This window comes from Sciurus carolinensis, chromosome 14, assembly GCF_902686445.1.
Source record: "Sciurus carolinensis chromosome 14, mSciCar1.2, whole genome shotgun sequence".
Taxonomy (NCBI): domain Eukaryota; kingdom Metazoa; phylum Chordata; class Mammalia; order Rodentia; family Sciuridae; genus Sciurus; species Sciurus carolinensis.
In genome coordinates this window covers 3,700,567-3,726,229 of record NC_062226.1, presented here as the reverse complement: position 1 = coordinate 3,726,229, position 25,663 = coordinate 3,700,567, and the positions used below count along the sequence as shown (strand labels likewise).

General features: G+C 39.9%; 1 protein-coding gene across 6 annotated transcripts in view; it reads right to left on the bottom strand.

The window, feature by feature from the left end:
- Positions 1–25,663, bottom strand: part of Tsc1 (TSC complex subunit 1) — a 55,014-nt gene that overhangs the window by 21,903 nt on the left and 7,448 nt on the right. For 3 of the 6 annotated variants that reach the window (XM_047524610.1, XM_047524605.1, XM_047524606.1), the window contains exons 2-8: positions 24,036–24,098; positions 10,207–10,392; positions 8,951–9,054; positions 7,757–7,909; positions 5,738–5,882; positions 4,327–4,481; positions 3,886–3,959 (exon numbers count right to left, since the gene is read on the bottom strand). In XM_047524610.1, the coding sequence (XP_047380566.1) occupies positions 3,886–3,959; positions 4,327–4,481; positions 5,738–5,882; positions 7,757–7,909; positions 8,951–9,054; positions 10,207–10,312 (737 nt within the window). In that variant the 5' untranslated portion in view covers positions 10,313–10,392; positions 24,036–24,098. Of the gene's footprint in view, positions 1–3,885; positions 3,960–4,326; positions 4,482–5,737; positions 5,883–7,756; positions 7,910–8,950; positions 9,055–10,206; positions 10,456–24,035; positions 24,099–25,663 lie in introns of all 6 variants that reach the window. The other 3 variants (XM_047524607.1, XM_047524608.1, XM_047524609.1) reach the window with 2 other exon arrangements.

Sequence of the window (25,663 nt, the reverse complement as noted above, 5' to 3'; positions counted from 1 at the left end):
TGGGTATAGAATCCTAGATTGAAAATCTTTTTCTCTCACATTTGAAGGGTTTCAGAAGCTAACACCATTTTGGTTTCAAATCCTTACTTAAATGGTTTACTTTCTCTGAAAGGTTTATTTCTGGTTTTTGTTTTGTTTTGTGTGTGGTGCTGGGGCCTGAACTAAGGGCCTCACAGATGTTAGACAAGTGCATACTCTGGTACTTTGAAATTTCACAATCTTGAGACTTGGTGGCATCATTTTGCATTGAAAAGGCTGTGCACAAAATAAGCCCCTTCAATCTGGAAGCTCATGTCCTTCAATTCCAAGGAATGTTTCTATATTATTATTTCTATTACAATTTCTTCTCCCACCAAGTTTTCTCCTCTCTTTTTAACTCTTTTACTGGATGCTGGACTTCCTGCACTCACCATTCTATCTATCTTCCAGAGGTATACCCATTTCTACCCTTTTGTTTAGCTCTATGAAACAGTCTCAACTTCATCTTCTAATTCTTTTGCTGACGTGTTTACATTGGCCATCCTTTTTAATTTGTAAGGCTCTTTCTTTGGTCTCTGAACAGTGCTTTTCTTCAGAACCCTGGTCTTTATGATGTCTGTGCACAACCACTGTCTCTCTGAAGTTACTGAGGACACTTTGCTCCCTGGATCACCAGTACTTCTAGCTCCCTTTTCTCTTTGTGTTGGTCTGCTTTCTTCCAAAGTCAGATGGCCTACAGGGCCTGGCGAGAGGCGCTCTGAGCTGGTGGAGAAAGCCTCCAAGTTAACATGGCTGACTGTAAGTTTGTACCCAACTACACAACTTTCTGAAGCCCACTGTGGGGAAGGGAGAAAACACCAGTGTTTGAAACGAGAGCAGAAGGCAAGTGGCAACTGGCAGCAAACTAGAGGAAGCCAGGTCCCAAGTTGCCAATGCTTTGAAGATATAGAGAGTTGGCTTACACTGTGAAACCCTAATGCACAGAACTTAGGCACCGAGCCTCGATAAGCAGCAAGCAGAATGAGATCAACTCACCCCAGGGCAGTCACAGTGGGAGCCGCTACAGGAGCACCACGTACCCCAAAGTCCCTTTCCAATTCTACACTCACAGGCAACGGCTCTTTTCTCACCAGAAATCTGAATTATTCTCTGGAGGGAATAAAACAAGGAGTTTCTGGGTGAAGTGTTCCAGAGAAGGTGGGGGCATGAGCACATTCCAGACATATGGACTAAGCAAGCTCACACATCCTGAGTGCCCAAGCCAATCAAGTCCTCCACACCAACAACTGCTTCCCTCAGTGGTTGTCAGACCTTCACCAGTCCAGGGATCAGGAGACTCTTCTAAAAATCTGACCAACTCAAAAGAAAAAAACAATACTGCTGTACGAAACCCTACCAGGTGCTCAGATCAACACAAAACAAAGTGCAAGGTCAACAAGTTCCATTCCATGAAAACAGCTTTTCAAGTGTTCCTATCCAAACATAAGCATATCACCAAATCCTTGCAGAAAACCTCCAAGATTTAAAAAGAACAAATCAAAGCAAAAAAGAAAGCAGCTTAGAAGAAACAGACTATGCAGGGAAAACAAGACAAAAATACTGTCAACATCTGAAAAGGAGATTACATCCACAAAACGAAACTAGGTTACTATAAAAAGAAGCCCTCTGAGAACTAAAAAGAACTCAGACATTATAAATGTGGTGGTAGAAATGACAACTGTAAGAGTAGGACTAAAAGTCAAACATAAGGAAATCAACGGGAGTGGAATAAAAGGACAGAAAGAAAAAAAAGGAGAGAAAAGCAGAGTAATACTCCAAGAGGTCCTGATCTTAATAGCAACAGTTTTAGAAGAAAAGAGACTATCAGGGAAAGGGAACCAAACACAAAGTTTTCTAGAACTTAAAGAGCTTCTTGGTTAAAAACTGAGAACAGACTGGCACAAGTGTATACCACAGAAATCCTCAGCACCTAGTGCCAACAAAGATGATGTCTCCCAGCTCCCAGATGAAAACCACAGCAAGTGCAGAGAACTGGAGTAAAGATGTCTTTGGATTTCCACAGCAAACCTGGCAGCAGGATGGCAATGGAGTACTGCCTCCAACCACTGAAGGAGACCAACTTCCACCAAGCCAAAGGATGGCATCCTTCCCAAATGCCTCTAGAGGACACATTTCATTGGAACCCAAGGAAACCAAGAAAGAAGCCAAGGATATAGGTAATGGGATGTGCTGCCCAGGAGAGAGGCAAGGCCACGCCCCAGGACATAGGTTTACAGCTGGTCACCAGGCACAGGAGACAACAAGCTCAGTTTAGAACAACCTACCAAGAGATGGGCACATTGTAGGCCCTTTGTTTTTTGTAGTGTTGGGGATCCTGTCCAGGGCCTCTTGCGTGCTAAGGAAGCACTCATCACTGAGACACATCCCCAGCCCTCACCACGGTTCTCACTGCCCTATACTACCCTTTAAACCAAGGGACAGAGCCAGGTGACCCTGGCCTAGGTAACCTGTCTTCTAATACTTCAGATGCTGCTGAAGTTCCAGTCTCTCTTCTCTGGCAGATCAGCAGAGGACATTCACTTTATGCCACAGAAGGATCCTGTTCTGACCCATTCCCGAGAGCTGCAAGCAGCTACCTTCCTTTGCCATGTAAACATAGCATGTTTGCATGTCTAACAACTGGCGCCCACTAGAGGTCTGGCTAGATGCTCTGAGGAAGATCTTACGCTTCCTAGGCCTCATTTATGGCCTTTGACCTTGTGCAATGATGTCCCTGAAGACACTCCTATTCTTCCAAGAATGGTGAAGCCAGACCAAGGCTCAGACACCATTCCTGCCTTAGTCCCTGGGGAACTGCCCCTATTAGTGACAAGACTTCCTTAGCCAGAATTGATTTCCTAATCAGCTTTAAAGAACAAAACAATACATGCAGTAAAACTATAAAGACAACAGAGAGAATAATTAACATAAAAGCAAGAGTAGTACCTGTCTAAGGTCAACAGGGAACAAGGAGGAAGAGGGTTTCATGGTGGGCTCCTAACATACTAGAAATGTTCTACTTTTAAAGCTGGCTATATGTGTTTGTGTGTTATTATTAAACTTTGCACATACATTTTCTGTACTTCTCTACTTATAACATACCTCACAGTAATTTGTTTTAAGCTGACAGGATACATGACAGAGGCGGGGTTGGTAGAGAAGACCTGCTGTAGAAGTATCAGGAAGCAAGTCATGCTCCTCAGCGGGAGACCCCAAAGGTCAACATCTGTGGCTCTGTTTCCCCTAAAGGGCTCTATCCCCTCACTGGGAAGCATAAGCCAGGCTGCTAGCCATGGAGCTTCCTGCAGCTCAGCCCACCAAATTTCCTTCATTTTCTTCCTTTTCAGTCTCAACCTAACTCCATGTGCACTAGGTCTGGAATCCTCAAATCAGGAGCCTCACAGGTAGGTTCAGTACCTCCAGAGAACAAAAACTGGAAACTTCTGCAGGGCCCCGTGGAGGGTGGAAGACAGCTGGTTATGCCAAATGGAAAAAGGACCCAGGAAGGCTCAATACTCAAAATACAGCCATCCTGCAGTCCACGTGCTCTCAGTCGCCTACTTCACCTCGTGCCCTACTCAGTTACTGGCACCACTGAGGGCTAAGTCTTTCAGAAGTCCTGGGGACAGGCACCTGCACTGCAACCTCCCTTACCCTGCTAGTGGAATTACTTATCCTCTGTGAGGAACACGCTTCAAGCTCATATAAAGTTCCAGCTGTATGAAGTTCTTCTAATCAACCAATGAAATGATTCTCTAAGTCAAACATCTGTAGTCCTCAATAATACCTCCATAGGGACAGCTCCTGGAACAATATCAATCTCTCAAGAGATTCTTAAACAGTTGGTCATTAGTTTAGTTTCTATACCTTCGAGGGTCCAGTTCATGGTCCTTGGATCCAGTCACTAATTCTGGGTGAATTCGCACATGCTCCATCATTGGCTAGAAAAGTTTGGGTAGACAAATTATAGGTGTGAATTTTTGTAGCATGTCCACACAATGGAATATTACTTGACAATAAAATGGACTGAAATGCTGATACATGTTACAATATTGATGAGCCTTCAAACATGTTAAGTAAGAGAAGCCAGGCACAGAGGAGCACACATTATATAATTTCATTTCTATGACATGTCCAGCATAGCAAATCTTTTATCATAAAGATGGCAAATTAGTGGCTGCAGAGGAATGGGGTTGGGGTTTTGGAGGAAGGTTGGATTTCTTTTAAAAACTTCTCCCATTTAATATAAAAGTTATAAATGTAGCCCATCTGAATAATGCACTCAGTGCAAGGTAAGTATTAACTTACCTTGACCACTTCTTCAAAAGTCTCCAAGTTTTCCTTCATACTGTAGTGTGAACGCAGAAAGGAGACAAAGTTGCACGGGTACATTCCATAAAGGCGATGAAAGAGGGCATAAACACTGGCATGGAGATGGACAAGGTAGATTTCTGTCACGTGGCCTAAGAAGGAAATCAACAAGATTCACACAAGACTGACACGTGCAAAACGGACAGGCACACTTCCTCCCACCTTGCTCAAGAACACAAGTCATAGTTTTCCTCAATTGCAGACCTGAACACATCAGACACCCCACTTTCAAATCCATCGATGGCTCCCTACATACAGCCTCGTGATAAGCTCCAAGCTACTCAGTGTGACCCAGGAAGATTCTCACTGACCTAATCTCTGCCCTCCACTCCAGCCATCCCCAACCACTCTCAAAATGCAGCACTACTTTTTTAATGACAGTCGACCTCCTACAATTCATATTTACACTTTCCACTGTGCAGGTCAGCAGGTGTTTCTTGAGGAAAGGACTGTCCTACTCACCTCTCTATGCCCAGTGTCTTGTACTGGGCTTGGCATGTAATAAACGTTCAAGTGTTTGTGGAACAAACATGTAAGAACCTTTTGAAATCAGGATGTAGGCTTAGCAGATTTATAACTAAAGACTGAAAAAGAAAAAAACTAGTATCCAGAAATTAGCTTCAACTGTTTGACACGGGAGAAACTGACAGAAACCCCAGCTCCTCCACAACAACAGACAGACTGCCCATTCTCCCAGAGAAGGTCCTACTACTCATGCTGGCATGGCTTGTGCCCATGCCTAATGTCCAGTCCTGTCCAGGAGACATAGTACTCTCCCACCAAACCAGTACCAACGCTGGGATTAACAAGCAATATGGAATTTGTAGGCTCACAGCTCCTCCATCCTTTGGTAGAATTGTGCTACTGCCAATCCCAGGAAAAAAAACCAAAGTATCTCCAATTCCAATGCTACTTAGGGCATGTTGCTTCTTCCCTCCTCCTTCTACATATACAAGGAACAGGCTATCAGAACCAAAGTCTCTTTGTTGTCACAAAAGATCAGCAGACCGAGACAAAAACGTTCCACAAGCTTGGCTGTATCTGCAGCCATAGAGACGGATGGTGTATTTCCACGTAACTACAAAAAATCAGGAAGTTTCACATCCTGCCACCATGTCACTGACAACTAATCTTTTCAAGCCAAAAATGTAAGGAAGGCATCTCACCAGCCATGCCTCTCACACATGCCTGTAGAGGACATACCCAGGCATTTCCTCATCTGTCCAGTGGACACCACTCACTTCACCCATAAAATTTCACACATCCTTCCCTCACAGCATGTGACCTGTTGACCAGTAGGAAAGCAGCATTCACCTGGCAGAGGCTGACAGGATATAGAGATTTGTACCTGGTTTCTTCAGGCACCATGATGAAAGACGGCCAAAAATATCAAAGAAATCAAGAAGGTGCTGCTTCCCCGACTGTGGAATCATTGGCAGCATGGTGATCAACACCAAGACGCCTGTTGTGAGGACGACGACATCAGTGTCCATCTACAGAGGGCAAGAGACAATAACACCTGTCAGGTGCAGTGCACGCTCAGCACCCAGGGTCATAAATCAGACATTCCTCACACACTCATGTCCAGGTCCTAAGGATCTGAGGAGACACAGCAGTGGATACAACAGAAGTACTGAGCCCTAGCTACACTGTGGTGAACTTGGGAGGACCACTTCCGTACTTCCTCATCCAGAAGATGAGCTGAACTTGGTCTGGGAACCCCTAAGTCCTTCCCTCAGAACCCCTTACTCATAGCACCTGGATGAAACAGGAAGAAGGCATGTTGCTCTGTTTTCATCCACTCAACCAAATTCTAAGATAATTTTGTCAGATTAAGTAAATTAAAAAAAAAAAACTACACACTGACAAGTAATTTGCTGGTTTTTTTTGGAGTGGGGGCCAGTACTAGGGATGGAACACTGAGCTTCATGCTTGATAAGCAAGCACACTACTACTGAGTCAAACCCCCAGTCCAAGTCACTGCTTTTTTTCTTTTTAAAGGACTATTACAGAAGTACAATTGAAGATATCAGAATAGCACTAAGAAGGCAACTTAGTATTTAGAGACCCACAAACAAATCCGACCATGCTTTTGGGTTAAGGATCAATTCAAATTAACTTCAGGCTAACTGAAGACACTTAATACCCAATGGATAATGAATCAGCTTAGACTTGCTCTAGAAGTTCACCTGACCCATAATTAAATCATGGATGTTTGCCGAATAACTGAAATTAAGGTTTATGAAATAAGACATGAATCAAGATAATACCATGGAGGCTAAGACATCCATTATTCCTATTGGAAACGGACTCTACAATTCTAGAAATAAAGTTTTAAATATATATATATATATATATATATATATATATATATATATTGATTGTTTGTTTATTTGTTTTTTGCAGTGGTGGGGATTGAGCCCAGGGCTTTGTGCTTGCAAGGCAAGGTCCTGGGTTCAATCCACAGCAGCACCATAAATAAAAACATAAACAAACAACTGCTCTTGCTTTTCTTAACACCAAATGCACGCTTTAGGAGACCCTGCCAATGTGACTCTTTGGGATCCACCCCTAGGGATAAAAAAAATCAACATGCATGGTGCTCTATCAGAAGAACCCAAAGGCGCTGCATCCCAGAACAACACTACTAGGCACGCCATGTCGCTGTGAGGCACAGCTAATGTTAACCACAATTTCTCATTTTACAGTTAGTATATAAGTCCAGCGCTTAAAACAGGTTAAGACAACGACCCTGAGTATTTCAGCAAACCACTGTCAAAACTAAGATAATAAAATCTATATAGGTTTTTGACTCTTTTTTTTTTTTTTTTCAGTGCTGGGGATTGAACCCAGGGCCTTGTGCTTGCAAGGTAAGCACTCTACCGACTGAGCTATCTCCCCAGCCCAGGTTTTAGACTCTTTACGTAGAAAAATGTACTTCTTATTTAGTGCAAAAAAATAGCAGCTGTCAAAACATGCCTCTAAATGGTTAAAAGAACCTTTAAGTCATTTTTTTTTTGGGGGGGGGTGCTGGGGTAAGCCATTTGCTATCAGTTAAAAGAGAATATGCAGCCTGTTTTTAACTGAGAGAGGTGAGACAATGCTCTGAGATCAAGAAGTCTACAGTAACATAAAGGTGACACCATCTGACTGAAACTTTGCTTCACTGCTCAGACAAAAGGTATTCAATGGTTGTAGCAATGTACTGAGAATCACCAAGTACCAACTCCAGTAAGAGAAAAACCAAGAAAGTGTACAAGCTTTTAAACTATAAAGTTAACATTGAGTTTGCCTGTGTGAAGTCAGTCAACTTTTCAGAGACAATATTTACAATGCCATCTCATACAAGTTCTTACAAACACCCTACCTTGAGACATTTTAGTAAAGAAGGCAAAAGAGGTGCTTGAGAGAGCTTATGCTTCCAAGATGGCTGCAGTCGCACAACATGCCCCAGCAACGACAGGATGGATAAACGGGTGGCAGCTTTGCCCACGTATTCGTTAATTTTGTCCAAAAGGTGCTGAAAAGAACAAAGGACATCCTCACATTAAAGATGAAGTTAACCCAAACACAGTTATGAGTGATGGACTCCGCTTTCTCAAGTCTTTCCTCTGATGTAAACTGGTAAAAAGATCAAATCCAAGATTTTCAAAACTATCTGAGTCATAAAAACAAGAAAAGAAAAGAGCTGTAAGGGGTGGGGGTTGCCTCTGCAGTCTTACTCCACTTTTTTAAGAACCACTGATCCCAAGTCTGTGGCAGGCTACTGAAGCCATAAAGGGTCTTGCAGGAAGCAACTCACTGCTACACCTGGTATACACACTTTGGCCCCAAATAAAAGTCAGGCAGTAGTGCAAGTTACCATACAGCCCTGGGTAAAGAAAAAAACCACGATGTACTGTAAAAAGCACACAATGGCAAGGTACTCAAATCCCAGGGCTGTCATTCTCATGCATAACTCAAGACTTATCAAAGTCTGCAATTACAATGCTTTGTTAGCTACTTACCACAAACAAAAATAAAAACAAAAGACAAACACAGTGAAGTCCTCCAAGAGCTAGAAAGCAGGATTCCTTAATCAGCCACATTACCTGTACTGAGGCATGTTCCCATATTGATAAAAGCCTAAAAATCCTACTCAAAGCATGGGCTTAAAGATGAGCACACTATGGGCCAAGAGATCAGTATGCAGTACATTACTGGAATTACAAGAATTCCTTAACCCATTATGTTCTCTTGCTCCTCAATTTTATAGGCATATAATGGATATATATGTGTGTTTGTGCATGCGCGTGTGCATGTATTCCTATATAAGGGATGCTGGAACATCCAGGGTTAAATAGCAAGATCTTTAAAGACTTTTGAAATAGGTTTTATTCTGCAAACTTCTCGGGAAACATTATTTTTCTTTGTTGTCATAATCTGGGAATAACATCCCTCATGGCATATGGAAGATGCAGGAAGCAGCTCTGGACACACTGTGCTGTGGACTTGCACATAAGCTGTTACATGACTCTTCAAGAATACATTTGATGCCCTCCTACCACATTTTGGCAGTTACCTTATCATGTGGCTCTTGCAAGGTAGTCAGGATGTGCAATGCCGGCTGAGAATTGGTTTCCAGGTAATAATCCACCAAGGTGTTTACAAGCATGGGACCACGGTCTAAATACAGAAAAGCGTAATTTATAACACTACTTATTTTAACATTCTAAATTTACTTCAAATAGCTGGCAGGCACAAAGTCCAGGTGTTTCTTTATATGCTACCCAGAGTTTCATGAAGCATGTTGTTTGTGCCTCCCTACATTTGTTTGGGTTTAACAATAAAGTAATTCCAAACTTGCCTAAATATTCTAAAAGCATATGAAATGGTCTTTCATTTACTTATTATAATCACAAGAAGTTCATGACTATTGCTAAAAATTAGGACTGTATAAAGTATGTAAAAAATAAAAATATTAAATAAAAAGTATGCAAAATTAAAGTGAAAGTCCTCCTCACCCCCTACCCCATCCCACTCTTCATGTGAACACCCTTAAGTTCAGCTTCCCTGCTGGTGTCTTCACTCACATATCCACACAGACATGTTTGTGTGTCTGTTTTCTCCAACTTAACAATGTATTGCAGACACCTTTCTATGCTGGCATCTGGGACCTATTTCATCTTTTGACTGACTTCCCATTGCTCCACTGCACAGTTCTACATAATTAATTTAACCATTCACCTATTAAAGGATACTTGGGCTTTCCAATTTTTCATTATATTTCACTCAAGGCAATAATGCAGATTCTTGGAGGTGGGCCAAATGATCTGTGTTTTTAACTTGACTGACAGATACCACAAAAAGGCTGAACAATTTATATTTCTGCTAACACTGCCCATTTCTCAGATCAATATTTGACTTTTGTCAACCTGGTAGGCAAAAAAGGGTACTGTTTAAATTTTTAACTGATTAAAGAGAAATTGACTACTTTTCATATTAAAAACTACACACATAATTTACAGATGAAATACTCTGCTTAGATTTTGCTTTAAAATTCTCTGAGTAGTAGCAGAAGGTAGAGGGAGGTAAGATGAAATGAAAATGGCAAAAAAACTGTGAAGCTGCGTTCATGGGATTCCCTGTACGATGCTCACTTCTGTTTCTAAACAAACTTCTGTGTTTCTAACCAAAGACCTAAAGCATGTGCAGCAGGAAACCACCAACGTATGCCCTCTTCTGGTGGTTTTACGCACTCCCTTCAAAGGCTAAAAACTTACTGTCAGTCAGACCTTCTTGTGAGCAGATAAGCTAAAATGATGTTCCCCAGCTTACCAGAATTGAGGTTCTCTTTAAAGACAGCTGTCACATCATCACGTACGCCCAGGGTGGGGGAATCCAGCATGGAGAGCAGTTCCCCAACGTTCGCTGGCTGGGCCATTCTCTCGCTCGACTGTGCTGTGCTGGCTCCAGGACGTGCATTAAAGGCTTGGACGGCTCTTCATTAGGGCTGCTACCAGACTGCGTGAAAAAGGAAGATGGATGGTGTGACAAATGTTTCCATTTTTCCTCACAAAAAAACACCTGCAAGACAAATCAGCACATGGGTTCAATGTAGTGAAAAGTTTGGCCAGAACTCTGAATAATTCTGCCTGTGACAAACGTATGAAGCAAGGAGAGCTCTATGGAATGCAGCAAAGAGGAGCCTAAGACACTATACCATTCAGAACTGGTCACTGCAGCAAATAAATACTAGGCTTTAATGTCTCCCTCTACCTTGGCTTCTGGCTGAGGCTGTGTTTATGCTTCAAATGGATCTAAAAAATTGACAAAAAGTTTCCACAGAAAGAACTATAAGCATACTAGTCTCTTGGTGACCATCCCAATAATGTCTGAAAGTTAGAATAAGCTAGTCTGGTCACAAGTTTGTTAAGTTCGACACCTCGGTGAATCAGGTCATTTCTTTTTACCATACACTCCTCATCGAGGCATCAATTGCATGCCCAAAGTCTCACGGATGTGGACCCTCAGTGCAAACCTCAAAAGCTCAGCTCTTCACAGAAGGGGAGCAACTGCCTTATCTTTAGGTACAAAAAGTAGCTCATTCCCCAAGTGTTCCTACACAAATTTACAGCTGATTTCCACTGCCAATTTCAGTCTCTAAAACTGTATTTTTGGAAAGGAATAAAAGCTACCATTTATAAGACAGGCTCTGCATGCCTTTCACAATCGTCCTGTGTTCTCTCTTTATACTACAGGGTAACTAGCACTCTGTCTGCATTGTGCAGGGAGAAACAGATCAAGCCCTTTACTCAGGGTCACAGAGCAAGGAAGAGGCAAAATCAGGGGAAACTTAGTATTTGAACCCAGATCTGACTCCAAGGTTCCAATCTCTAAATATGATATTAGGTTGTCATTTTGAACATCACAGCAACTGTGAGGTAAACAGGAATTACCCTTATTTTATAAATGAGAGTATAGCTATCCCAAAAAAGCTAAATAATTTTGCCAAGGTCACACAGTAACATTTAACTTCAATAGTCAAACTCCCAAGCCAATTATTAGATGTGTCTTTTGCAGCCATATAAAAACATCTTCCTATTTGCTTTCCTTTCAGTTAATTAATGCAATGGTTCCTAAGCTGTAGTACACATCAAATCCACCAGGGATGCTTACTAGAAGTGTAATGTTCTGGGTTCATTCCAAAATGGAATTTGGGGCTCAGTCATCTATATTTTCCTAAGGACCCCAGGTGATTCTTAAGTAGGTGTTACTCAGGCTTGTTTGAGAAACACTGTGCTAAAGAAAGACCCAGCTAAACAGTTAAGCTTCATCTGCAAGGATGCCAAATTAACAGGGCCCCAAGAAACTGCCAAGCATTAACTCACTGTACTCTCATTTAACTATAACCTGGTGATAAGACACTGATTTGGCTATTGGTGAATCAGAGATTTGTTGAAAAAAAATCAACTGAAATGCCTCAATTCATTTCTGAAAGTAAATCATAAATGTAGGAAGTTGCTGGCTCATACCCCAAAGTATAAACCTTACAGTTAAATCGCAAAGGAAGTCAATTTCAAAGTGCTCAGAAATGTAGGACCACAACTGGCAAGAATCTACTGTAAAAGTACAAAACTGAAAATAGAAACGGACATCATCTTATTGTGAACTGGATTACATTTACAAATGAGGACCACACCACACTGTCAAGCCTCACTGCACTGCTCACTGAGGACTGAGTGAGATGAGGACGCAGGGGCTGGGCACAGCACCTGCTGCATGCTCTCACCAGCACTGCACGTCATCATGAAAATCACCAGACAAAAGCTTGGGGTCACCATTTTCAAGACAGCGTTTTAAGAGTCTATTTATCTAGACAATCCCCATATTTATTTCTACTATGGGTAAATTGAAAATGATTCTCTGGGGCTGGGGATATAGCTCAGTTGGTAAAGTACTTGCCTCGCAAGCACAAGGCCCTGGGTTCAATCCCCAGCACCGCCAAAAAAAAAAAAAAAAAAAAAAAAAGAAGAAAGAAAGAAAATGATTCTTTGAATTAGTGATAAAGAATGCAGTTCATAAATCTAAAAGTATCCTGCCCCCAAGTTTGGTTTTATTCCAATAAAATTGCTACTTACCTACTCTAAATCTAATAAGATTTTGTTTGCCTTCTGTGTGTTCAAAAGACGATAATGTCAGATCTGGTCTTCCAAATGCAAGCTGCCCCTGAGCACAGTGACAGGAGCTCAATTTTAAACAAAGATGGCACCCATCCAACCCAAGTGCTGATAGTCGGAGCTAAATGGCTACCTAGCTTGTTTTTCAGTTTTTAACTGAAATTTAGGTGAAAAGTCCATTTTCTATGGTATTCCCTTTCCAAATGGTTTATAGAAGACAAAAATAAGGTTTTATTCTAAAACACATTAGAATATTTTTGGCAACAAACTTTTTCTCCTTGGTTCTCAACTTTTTACCCATATTTCTTAATCCCCAGGAACAATACAAATCTTGGGCTTTTTGTGTAACTCTTTGTATATGTACCTCAGTTCAAGCATTTCTGGTGTTCTAAAAAGTCCTCCTAAGAATTAAATTATAAGCTCTGGAATCAGTCCCATGATTGGAACATTTCTCTTTAAACTAATTCAACTATTTCCCAGGGCATACTACGTCTCAGGGGCTAAACATGGAAGGCAGACTTCGTGCAAGGAAGAACTACGTGCTCTAGTGGAACAACGGACAAGGTTCAGAGGTTATGCAAAGGAGGGAAGGGAGCAGCTCTGCCAGACTCCAGGCTGGTGGACGAAGTACACACTTGATAAACAACCTCACAGTCTATGGCCGGCTGGCACCACAGACACACCAAAGCACCCACCTACAAATAACTAGGGAAGTCTCTTCCATTGTGGAAATAACCCATTATAAGAAAGAGCGTACAGAAGCCTAAAGGCAATATCTGGGTGAATTTGTGCTAAGCAACATTCCACTTCGTTTAATGTTGTGTCTGGTGGCTGCGAGCCATGGGAGAGTGCTATAGATGATGCTACCCATATTAGGAGCTATGACCTTCCATGCCCACTCCTCACTTCAAGTTCTGTTCTCTGCTAGGCTTCTAGATACTAATAAAAAACCATCACTGGTCTAAAGCAAACAGGTGACATTCTTAGCTCCCCAACACCCCAGCCCAATGTCTAGCCCATCAATAAACCCATTCATTTTGTTCTCCTTTGCCACCACCCCAGGTCAAGTTCCCACCATCTTTTCCTTGGAGACAAGAGATGAGCAGCGCCCCTCTCTCTCTCCCTGCTGTATTCACGCTCCTCTACAATTCATTCACCATCAAACCCTAAGAAAGTCTGAAACATAGAAATCAGAATCTATCACTCCCCTGTTTAAAATCATCCACTGGCTTCTCATGGAGCTAAGAAGAGCCAAACTCATGAGTGATGTACAACTCATTTCCCTGTTATGGTTTGGATAGGTGTCTTCCCCCAAAGTGTGTAAATGCCAGAGGTGAAATGATTAAATCATGAGAGCCCAATCAGTGGATTAACCTATTTGATAGATTAATAATTTGAATGAAGTAACTGGCTGGCCATGGATGCAGGTATAGTGTGGTTAGACAAAATTAGGCTATGGGGGCGTGACTTTGGGGTTGTCCTTGATTCCTTGCATTCTTTCTCTGCTTCCTGGCTACAATGAACTGAGTAACTGTCCTCTGACACGCCCTTCCACCATGCTCTTTCACCTCAGGCCCAGAATAATGGAGTTGGGCAACCATGGACTGAAACATCTGAAACTGTGAGCCCAAAATAAGTTTTTCCTTATTTATTTCTAAGTTGTTCTTTCAGGTAATTTGGTCACAACAATGAAATGCTAACACACCCTGCTCTCAAGTATCCAGTCCTGATCATTTCAAACACATTAAAACTGGTCCTGGCTCAAAGCCTTTGCACTTGGTGTTCTATGCCTGGAATGCTCTCCTCCCATATATCCTTGTGTAGCTGACTCAGGTCTCTGCCTAAAATGTTGGCATTTCTGAGTTGCCTCTGCTAACCATCTGATCTAAAACAGTGGCGGGGGGGGGGCTCATAGTTACAATGTTGGAATAAAATAGACTTTCTAATCATGAGGAACCTCTTAAAAATTGTTTATTATTATAATTATTACACATACTATTATACCAATTAATGGGTTTCACTGTGGCATTTCCATACATGCACAGGTGGAGCTTTGATCATGCTCTCTCTTCCTTTACCTCCCCTTTTCCACCCACCCTATCCCCAGCAAGATCCTAATATTCCCTCTTTAACTTTGTTTCCACACATGATAGAAAATGCAATATTTTTCTGGTCTGGCTTATTTCACTTATCACAATGTCTTCCACAATGTTTTCCTGCAAATGGCAGAATTTCTTTATGGCTGAATACTCCATTGTATACACATGCCATGTTTTTTTTAATCCATTCATCTGCTGATGGACACCCAGGCTGATTCCATATCTTGGCTACTGTGAATGGTGACACAATAAACATGGGTACACAGATGTCTCCTTTACTCCTTCAGATCCGTACCCAGGAGTTACAGTTGAGTCATATAGTAGTTCTATTTTTAGTCTTGAGGAACCGCCACACTGTTTTCCATAGTGGCTGTACTGATTTACATTTCCACAACCAGGGTGGGAGTTCCTTTTTCTCCACAACCTCACCAGCATTAATTATTTTTAATAACAGTCATTATAACTGGGATAAGATACAATCTCAATGTAGTTTTGATTTGCACTTCCCTGATGGCTGAAGATATTTATTGAGTATTTTTTCATATAATTATTGAACATTTGTAAATTCTCAAGTGTCTATCCAGATCGCCCATATAATAATAGATTATTTTGTTTTGGTTCCATTTTTTGAGTTCTCTCTACATTTTGGATGCTAATCCTGTCAGATGAATAACTGGCATTCTGTGGATTGTTTCTTTACTCTGTTGATGGTTTGTGGAGTGCAGTTTTTAATTTGAGGTAGTCCCATTTGTCAATGCTTGTTTTTGTCTCCTGGGCTACCAAAGTCCTTTCAGGAAATCATCGCCTGTGCTGATATCTCACAGTATTGCCTGGTTTCCTCCAGCAGTTCCAAAGATTCAGATCGTACAGTAAGCTCTTTGACCAAGTTGACTTTTGCACAGGATGAGTGACACAGCGTCAGTCTTCTACACATGCATGCTGTTTTCCAGCACCCTTTGCTACACGGGCTCTCCTTTCTCTAATGTACATTTTTAGCACCACTGTCAAGAATCAAATGACTGAAGATGAATGGATTTGTTTCTGGGTCTTTTATTCTGTTCACTGGACTACAACTCTGTTTTTATTTCTATAGCTCTGTAGTTAGTTTTGAAATCAGGCATTGTGATGCCTTCAGCATTGTTCCTTTTACTCAGGATTACTTTAGCTATTTAAGGTCTGTTTAGTTTCCATGGGAATTTTAGGATTTTCTTCCCCTAGTTTGGTGAAGAATGTCACTTATAATTTGACAGGAATCACACTAAATCTGCAGATCACATTGGGTAGTTTTAACAAAATTAATTCTCCCAATCGGTGAATATATGCTGTCTTTCCACCTTCAAATGTCTTCTTTAATTTCATCAGTGCTTTGTAATTTAATTGTAGAGGTTTTTCACATCTTTAGATTTATTTCTAGGTATCGTGTGTGTGTGTGTGTGTACTATGAATGGGAGAGCTTTCCTGACGTCTTAGCAAGTTTATAACTGGAGTGTAGAAAAGTTACTGATTTTTGTACGTTGAGTTTGTGTCCTGCTACTTTACTAAAACTGCTTATCAGTTCTAAGTCTTTTGGTGGAGTCTTTAGGGTTTTCTATGAATACATTCATATCATATGCAAACAGGGACAATTTGACTTCCTCTCTTCCAATTCATATGCTATTTATTTCTCTCTTGACTGATTTTTCTGGCTAGAAACTCTAGTAATATATTGAATAAGAACAGTGGGAATAGACACCCTTATTGTAAACCTGATCTTAGAGGAAGTGCTTTCAGTTTTCCTCTATCCAGTATATTGGATACTGGTTTGTCATATAGAGTCCTTATTATGTTGTGATTCAATCCTATATTTATTCAGAGCTTTTATCATGAAAGGATATTGAATTTCATCAAAGGCTTCTGGTACAATTATTGAAAATGATTATGGTGGGGTGCTGTTGTTACTGCTTTGTTTTTGTTTTTGTTTTGTGGTGCTGGGGATTGAACCTAGGGCTTCATGCATGTAAGGTAGGCACTCTATCACTGATCCACTTCCCCAGATCTGATTATGTGGTTTTATCCTTGATTATGCGCTAGATTACATTTATTGATTTGAGTACATTGAACCATCATAACAAAACCAACTTGATCATGGTATATGATCTTTTAAATGTTTTACTGAATTAATTGAGGACCTTTGAATCTTAGTTCACCAGGGATACTGGTCTGTAATTTTCTTTCTTTGTTGTGTCCTTGACAGGTTTTGATAGCAGGATAATACTGGTTTTGAAGAATGAGATTAGAAGGGTTCCTTCCCTTTCGATTTTATGGAAGAGTCTGAGGAACTCAAACTCAAGTCTGGTATAATTCAGCAGTGAATTCCTCCAGTCCTGGACTTTGCTTTCTTGGAAGATTTTTTAATTACTGCTTCAATTTCATTACTTTTCATTGATCTATTTAGTTTTTTTATATTCTTGATTCAATTTCAGTAGGTTATACAGAAATGTGTTCATCTAGATTTTCCAATTTATTGGCATATATTTTTTGAGTTTTTTACTCCCACATTTATTACTGGTGCATTATAGGCATATATAATGATGGAATTCGTTGTTACATAGTCATACATACACACAACAGTCATATGGCTTTTCAAAATATTCCTTAATGATACTTTGAATTTCAGTGGTATCTATTGTAATAACTCCTTTTTCATCTCTAATTTTATTTGGATCTTTTGGGTTAGGTAAAAGTTTGTCAATTTTGTTTATCTCTTCAAAGAACAAACTTATATTCATTGATCCTTTGATTATTCTTTTAGTCTCTATTTCATTTATTTCTGCTCTGATCTTTGTTTCTTTTCTTCTACTAATTTTGGGTTTGATTTGTTCTTAGTTTTCTTTCTTTCTTAAAAAATTGTTTGTTTCCCCACATTTTTTATTGGTACATTATAGTTGTATGTACTGATAGAATTTGTTGTTACATATTCATACATGCACACAATACACAATATAACAGTATAATTTAGCTAATATCACTCCCCAGCTGTTCTTGGTTTTCTAAGACCCTGAGATGCATTATTAATTGAGTTTTTAAAAATGAAAGGACTGATATAAAATTTCCTTAGTACTGCTTTTGTTGTATCCCATAGGTTCTGATTTCATTTGCATTTGATTCAAAGAACTTTTAAATTCTCCTTACTTCATCAGTGAACTCTGTTCATTCAAACATATCAATCTCCATGTGTTTATATATTCTGCAGTGTCACCTGCTGATGATTTCTAGTTTCATGCCATTGTGATTAGGTCAGATGCAAGGAATTATTTCAATTTTTTTAATTTAGTAAGACTTGCTTTGTAGCTTAATAAATGGCCTTATTTTGGAAAAAGTTCCATGTGCTAATGTGAAAAAATGTATATTCTACACCTGTCAGATGGAACATTCTATAGATGTCGGTTAAGTCCTCTTGATCTACAATGTCATTTAACACTGATGTCTCTAGTTTGCTGTTCTTTGGATAATCTATCTACTGGTGACAACAGAATATCAAAGTCACCCACTAGTAGTATCTGGAGGGCCTATCTTTACTTTTTATGGCTAGTAATATTTGTTTTATGAAATTGGATGTTCTGACATTTATTACATATATAGTTGTTATATCTTCCTGATGTATTGTTTCTCTGGTAAATACATAAGAACATTGTTTCTTCCAACTGATTTTGTCAAATATATGTATAACTACTCTTGCTTGCTTTCTGATTCCATTTGGTTTAGATTATCCTTTTTCATCCTTTTAGTCTATGCAAGTCTTCGCAGGTGAAGTGAATTTCTTGTATGCAGCATATTACTGGGTCTAATTTTTTTAATACATTCAGTCAGTTTGTGTCTTTTAATTGAAGAATTAAAATCATTTCACAAGCCAGGCTCAGTGCTGCATGCCTGTAATCCCAGTGACCTGGGACACTGAAGCAATAGGATCGCCAAAGCCAGGCCAGCCTCAGTGATTTAATGAGATCCTCCCTCAAATTAAAAAGGCTGGGGTTGTAACTCAGTGGTAGAGTGCCCCTGGATTCAATCCCAAGAAAAAGGGGGAGGTGGAGGGGGGAAGGAAGGAGAGAAAGAGTAAGAGTTAGTTTGCATACCATTATTATTAAAAGATGTGCTTTCTGCTGAGAAATTTAACCACATTGTAGAAAGTTCCCCCCCAACCCCCCCAGCCCCCCCCCCCCCCCCCCGTGTCACATCTATTTGGAATTCTAAATGCCTGGATATTCATGTCATTCCCAATATTTGGGAATTTCTGCTACCACTTCACTGAACATGTTTTCTATGCCCTCAGCATATAGTTTTCTCCTTCTGACATACTAATTATATGAACATTTAATTTTTAATGGTGTCCTGGAGATACTATATGTTCTCTTTGTCCTTTTTTTTTCCTTTATTGTGTTTGAATATATTATTTTGGCAGAGTTATCTTCAAGTTCCAATATAATTCTGCTTCATCTGGTCTGCTAAGATTTTCAATTGAGTCTTTTTTTTTTTTTTTTTAAATCTGTTTACTGAGCTTTTGATTTCTAGATTTGTTTCTTTTTCAAAATATCCATCTCTACTGAATTGTTCATTCATATCCTGCATTGTCCTCCTTAATTCATCTGTTTATATTCTCTTGGATTTAACTGAGCTTTTAAAAAAATCATTCTTTTGAATTTTATTCATTTTAGTATGTTTAGAATCTGTTACTATGGAGTTATGAACTTTAGGAGCAACATATTATCTTGTTTTTCCATATTTCTTGTGCATCTATATTGAGATCTATACATGGGATGGAGATCTTTTCTATTTTAATGCAGTGGCCTTATCATATGTACCTTTCTTCTGCCAGTGCGACCTGGAGCATAGGTTTGTTGTGTAATATTAAGTTTACTTCCAACTGCACTCTACAGAATAATTGCCCTGTAGTCTCTCTGGTTGATCTGCGGGTTTGGGAACAGAGTGTACCATATCAGGATTGGGGAGACCCATTGTACTGGAAGACTTGGAAGACTGGGGACACTCTGGTACTTCAGACAGATGTGGTGTGAGCAGCACAGTATGTGGGATGTACTCTGTGTTTACTCCTATTATAGGAGTGATAGCCTCTATCAGGAATTGGGGGTTTACACATAGTTATTGCTTGAAAGCAATTCTGATGCTGGTTCCTGAAGTTGTGTTGAAGGGTCTGAAGCTTTTGTCCTGTGATTGGAGACTGGGGCAAATCTAGCTACTTCACAGGAAGGGAAAGGTATAGGAATCACAGTTGCCTATCTATGGAACTCACCTCCAGCTTTATCAGCCCTTGTTATGGTTTAGATATGAGGTGTCCCCCAAAAGCTCATATATGAGACAATGCAAGAAAGTTCAGAGGTGAAACGACTGAGTTATGAGAGCCTTAACCTAGTCAGTGCATTAATCTACTTGAATGAATTAACTGGGTGGTGACTATATAGTTGTGGGGTGAGGCTGGAAGAGGTGGTTCTCTGGAGGCATGCCTTTGGGGCATGTATTTTGTCCCTGGTAAAAGCAATGGTCTCTCTGCTTCTTGACTGACATGTTCTGAGCTGCTTCCCTTCTCCATACCTTTCTGCTATATGATGTTCTGCCTCACCTCAAGACCAGAACAATGGGAGTTCACCAGCTATGGACTGAAACCTCTGAAACTGTGAATGCCAAATAAACTTTTCCTCCACTAAATTTGTTCTTGTCAGGTCTTTTGGTTACAGTGTCAAAAACAGCCCTACTCAATCTGATCAGGTGTGGCTGTGATCAATGTAGAGGACCTGTATAGATATAATGTCATCAACCATTGCTTTTCCTCTCTGCTTCTATATGGGGTTAGCAGCCCAGGAGCCAGATCTCGGTCTCCCACTATGAGTGGCCAACCTGTGGGTAGATCAATAGCCAGGAGTTTTTGTTCCCCCACCTTCCCTCCCTTTTCTTTAAATACAGTGTCTTCCAGGATTCCAGCAGGAAAAGGGATGGTCACAGATGGGCCTAATTCCTGAGTTCGCTTGTACCAAATTTACACTCTACAACTGGTCATCATATTTGATCATACAGAACACTCGTGATCTTGACAAAGATGGAAAGTAGGGATTTAGCAAAGTTCAATATCAGTATCTACATTCATCCCAAATGTGATAATTGAATTTGGCCTTCATCTGCGGAAGGTCCGAAGGCTGAACACACTTATCTGCCTCAGTGGCAATTCTAGCATCCTTGACCTTGTATGTGTGATAAATAATTTTATGTTCATGCCACTATCTATAAAACATCAATAATGTGGATAAGAAATGAATTTAAAATGTTAATCAGAATGTTTAATGGTAAGTCAACACCTGAGTATTCAATTTCATATAAAGTGAAACACCCAAGTCCTAATCTTAACCCTCAGACAAGTCCTGTGTCTTATAAGTTGAAATTCTGTCAGTGTAAATATAAAAGTTATATTTCTTATGAAAGTGAAGGCTTCAATTAATGATATTTGAGTTTTATATTAAAAAATCTTTTAAATCACTAAATATTAGGAATATTAAGAGTGGTTTGGGTAAGTAACTTTGCAAGTAACATTATATGCTCTTTTGTCAAATGTTTATAACATTTTATAACAAATGTTTTTATGTACATGTATGATTAACAAATGGTATGAATCCACATCATGTACAACCATAGAAATGAAATAATGTGCCCCATTTGTGTACAATGAATGAAAATGCTCTCTGTAAAACATAAAAAAATAATTTAAAAGAAAAAAAATGTTTATAACAATTTAAACAACTCAGTTACAAAACAAATGCTAAATTATATGTTTGTTTGTTTGTTTATTTGTTTTTGGTAAGAGGGACTGAATCCAGGGGCACTTAACCACTGAACTACATCCCCAGTCCTTTTAATTTTTTTTATTGTGAGACAGGGTCTCACTAAGTTGCTGAGATTGGCTTTGAACATGCGATCCTCCTGCCTCAGCTTCCTGACCTGGTAGGATTATAGGTGTGTGCCACTGCACCTGGTTGCTAAAGTATACCTTAAGTCTAACTTTCATTGATCTGTCCTACATAAATAACCTTAAAGAACTGCATTTAATTTGCAGTCTTGCAATCAAAGATTCACATTTGACTAGTTCCCATCCTGTGAGGATGAATTGAAATAAAATGTTGACCTTTTAATCTCAACTTCGTATTAAAACAAATTTAAACAAAAAAATTCAAAACATCCATAAGTCATTTTTAAGTTAAACATAGAGGCCCTAGGTTTAACCACTGGCATGACAAAAAAGCAAAGCAAAGCACAACAAAAAAGAATGTCAAAAGTATGAAGAAAAAACTGTTAAGAAAAAAAATGAAAATACCCAAACACATTTTGTCTTCACTAAACAAATTTTAAATACACTTCACAAAAATGCAAAAATGCTACAAGACAGTTTCTTGCAGTTTTTTGGCAGGGATGAGGAAGTACTGGGGATGAACCCAGGGCCTGGTGCATGCTAGATAAGTACTATTCCCCTGAGCTGCATTCCCAGCCCAATTTCTTATAGTTTTTTGAGTCCAAGGAGGCAAAGCATCCACAAAGAGATTTGTCAAAACAACTGCTAAAGGTGGCCAGCATCTTTTAGTAGGTGAAGATGAAGGATCTTTGAGGCCTTCCAAGTTATGAATCTCAGGTAGAAGGATGCTTCTAAAAAAACTTCCACTGGAAACTCTCCTGAATGCCGCTTTGTCCAAGGCTGATGATGGGACCAAGTATGCCAGCCAGAGAGGTACCACACATGGCTAACAGAGACTACAGGACAGCCCAGCAGGTAGCTGCACTCCCCAAGGGCTTTTCCTACCCTTGAATTTTAAACTCTGAAATCCTAACTACTAAAATGTAATATAACAACAATCATGAAAGATGTTTTAATAAAATCTAAGATTTATTTTTATACCCCAGAACTTACATTTTATGATAGTGTTACTCCACTTGGGTATCAATGATCTGAACACCTGACCATGATTTTGGGTTCAAGTTCATACTCAATGAACTTCTTAAATAAAAAAATTTTTTTTTAAAAGGAGTATTAAAAAAACCCACAAAATTTGGAAATGAAAAGTCAAACTTAGAAAGTTTTCCCCATTTATGTAAGAATAATATTTCCTTTCACCTACAATCTGTATTAAGTCCTTGTTTATAAACCAACATGGATCTTGAAGGCACAAATCCTAGCCTTACTTGACAATTCCTATGACACAGGTGAGGTGACAGTGATCAGTAAGTGGCAACCTACTGGACCACAAAACTCACATTAGCAGTCTATGCACAAAGACAGCAGATCAAACACCTCCCTGTTTTCCCTATGCCCTTCCAGTATATACACAACTCTGTTACAATGGGCATTCTTGATGGTAAACTTGAAATTACGGTTCATTAATCAGTTAGGTCACTAAGACTAAACTTAGATCTGCAAAAATGTCAGAGCCCCAATATTTATGAAGCACATATTCTGGGGATTTGAGAATCCTTCAATTCCTTAAAAAATATATATATATATATATATAATTTACCCCCTCCAAAACCAATTTAAGACCATTAACAGATACAGTCACATTAAGATGTAAATGCTCAGACAGGTGTGGTAATCCTAGCAGCTCGGAAGGCTGAGATAGGAGGATCATGAGTTCAAAGCCATGAGGCCCTAAGCAACTCATAAATAAAATATAAAAAAGTGCTTGGGATGTGGCTCAGTGGTTAAGCACCCTTGGATTCACTCCCCAGTACCAAAAAAAAGATGTAAATGCTCACTCACTAGCTCAGGGGTTCTCCTCTCAGGATGGACATTATAATCATGTGCAGAGCTAACAAAAACTTGAAGCCCACTCCAAGCAGGTTAAGGACAGGGGTCCAGACATCACATTTGGTTTATTGATATAAGTCAAGTGGATTTCTAAGGCTCAGGGTTGAGAACCTGCACAGTTAAATGTCATGCCATGGCACACAGGCCTCAATTTAATTAATGGTTAGAATCAGACTTTGCTGCTACACAAAACCTATTTATATCATAGGTCCACCATGGGACTATAAATATGACCTCAGGAAAGTTATATAGCATTTTGAGCCCAATTCCTCACCTGTGAGATGTGGTTACACCAGAAGCATGCTGTGAAGAAAACAAATAACACATAGGATATACCAAGCACAGTGCCTGGCACTGAGTATGCAATTCATAAGTCAGCAGTCATTTGACTAATTATTTCAAGTCACAGAGGCGTCAGTGCCTGGCAAACAGCTAAAACCATAAATGTTAAATCCTTGAATGCAAAGAAGCACCTGCTACTAATATACTGTGGACAAGGTGAGTAATTCCATTCCACCTTCCCCTGACCACTAGACTGAGTTTATACCTTACCTGTTCTGAGGATAATTGGTACTTCGGTTTCCAGTGTTCTCAACTTGGTGTCTTTCATGGTCACTGGAGGGAAAACACACACAGACAAATATGTGCATAACAGTCTTACAATGGAGTAATGTTCATCTGGTACAACTCCTTCCTACTCCATTCTGACAGAGGGCCATCTGGTTTCTACTGGAATGAACACTTATAATTATTGGAAGCATGTGCCTCTGCATTTCTGAGCAGCTCATTGCTGGAAAATTCTTTATATGTGCTGAACTTGTAATCTCTGCCTTTTGTTAACCATTAGAACTATAGGGTAATGGGGAAGAGAAGCTCTAGTACAAGTTCAAGTTGAAATCCAAGTTCTGCCACTTATTAGCAGTATAACTTTTAGCTATTTTATCTTAAGTCTCTAATGTCTGACCTTGAATTACCTCAGCTGTAAAGTGAGAATAACAGCATCAACCTCATAAGGCCATGCTAAGATTAATTGAGATGATGCATCCTACTGGAGGACTGTGAGGCAGTCCCACAGGAAGGATGGTCAGAGGCACAAAGCACTGGGGGGCATGAACTGCCTTCTCACCCACCAAATTCCTTTCCCTCCCTACACCCTGGCTTACACACCTTTCAACTTCTCAGCCAAGCTGCATCACATCCCCACCTGAGGACCATGTGCACCTGTCCCTGTGCCATGCCACCTCCTAAACCAATTCTTTATCTTAAAAGTCTCAGCTTGAACATTCACTTCATCAGAGAAGCCTGCCCAGGGCTCGTCTCCCCCATACTCCCACCTCCAGAGTAGGTCTTTGTATTCCTTACTGCAACCCAATTAGTAAGTGTAATTAGTTGTCGAACATATCTCCCTCGCTAAGTTGTACTGTGAAGAGACTGTAGCTGATTCAATACTCTAGCAGCTACCACAGTATCTGGCACTTGCTGACTGACTAACAGAATATTTCTTAGATAAATGTACAAAGCCTAATTCTGTCTTTAAACAGCAGTAAGTCTAATCCTTTTACCTGACAGGCATAAAATATTTGTGAACGGCTATCTCTCAACTTTCTTCCTCTTTCTTTCTTCCTCTGTCGAATTATCTCATTATTCATGTTAAATGAGTATATATAAATATGTTCCAGTCTGCTTTAACAGAGGGCATCTGTTTGGGACATCGAGGCCTATCTTGGCACTCAAGAGGCAAATGTACTCAGTTCAGGTCTGTAAGATCTCATAGTTTCCTTGATCACCATTCCTGGCTGAATATGCAATATGGAAAGGGGGGCCTCATATACTGTATACACCAATTGCACTGAACACAGAAGAGCCTAGAAACAAACTCTAAGATATAAAACCCTGATCAAAGTCAAACAATTAAAGTCTCTCACTCCAGATGACAGGGTAATTAGAGTTCCACGTAGAGCATATTCAGGGCATTCATGCCAATGATCCTCAGCAGTCCCTGCAAGCACGTGAGGTCACTGCTGTAGGCGCCAGCCCTTCAGAGAAATCAGTCAAACTTTGCAGACAGGGAATGGTGACTGGTCACCCTTATTCCACCGAGCCAGAAAGCTGCAATTGGTGCTGTGTCCTCTATCTCAGAATTCTAAAATCAGCTGTTAGCCCAGGGAATCACATTGACT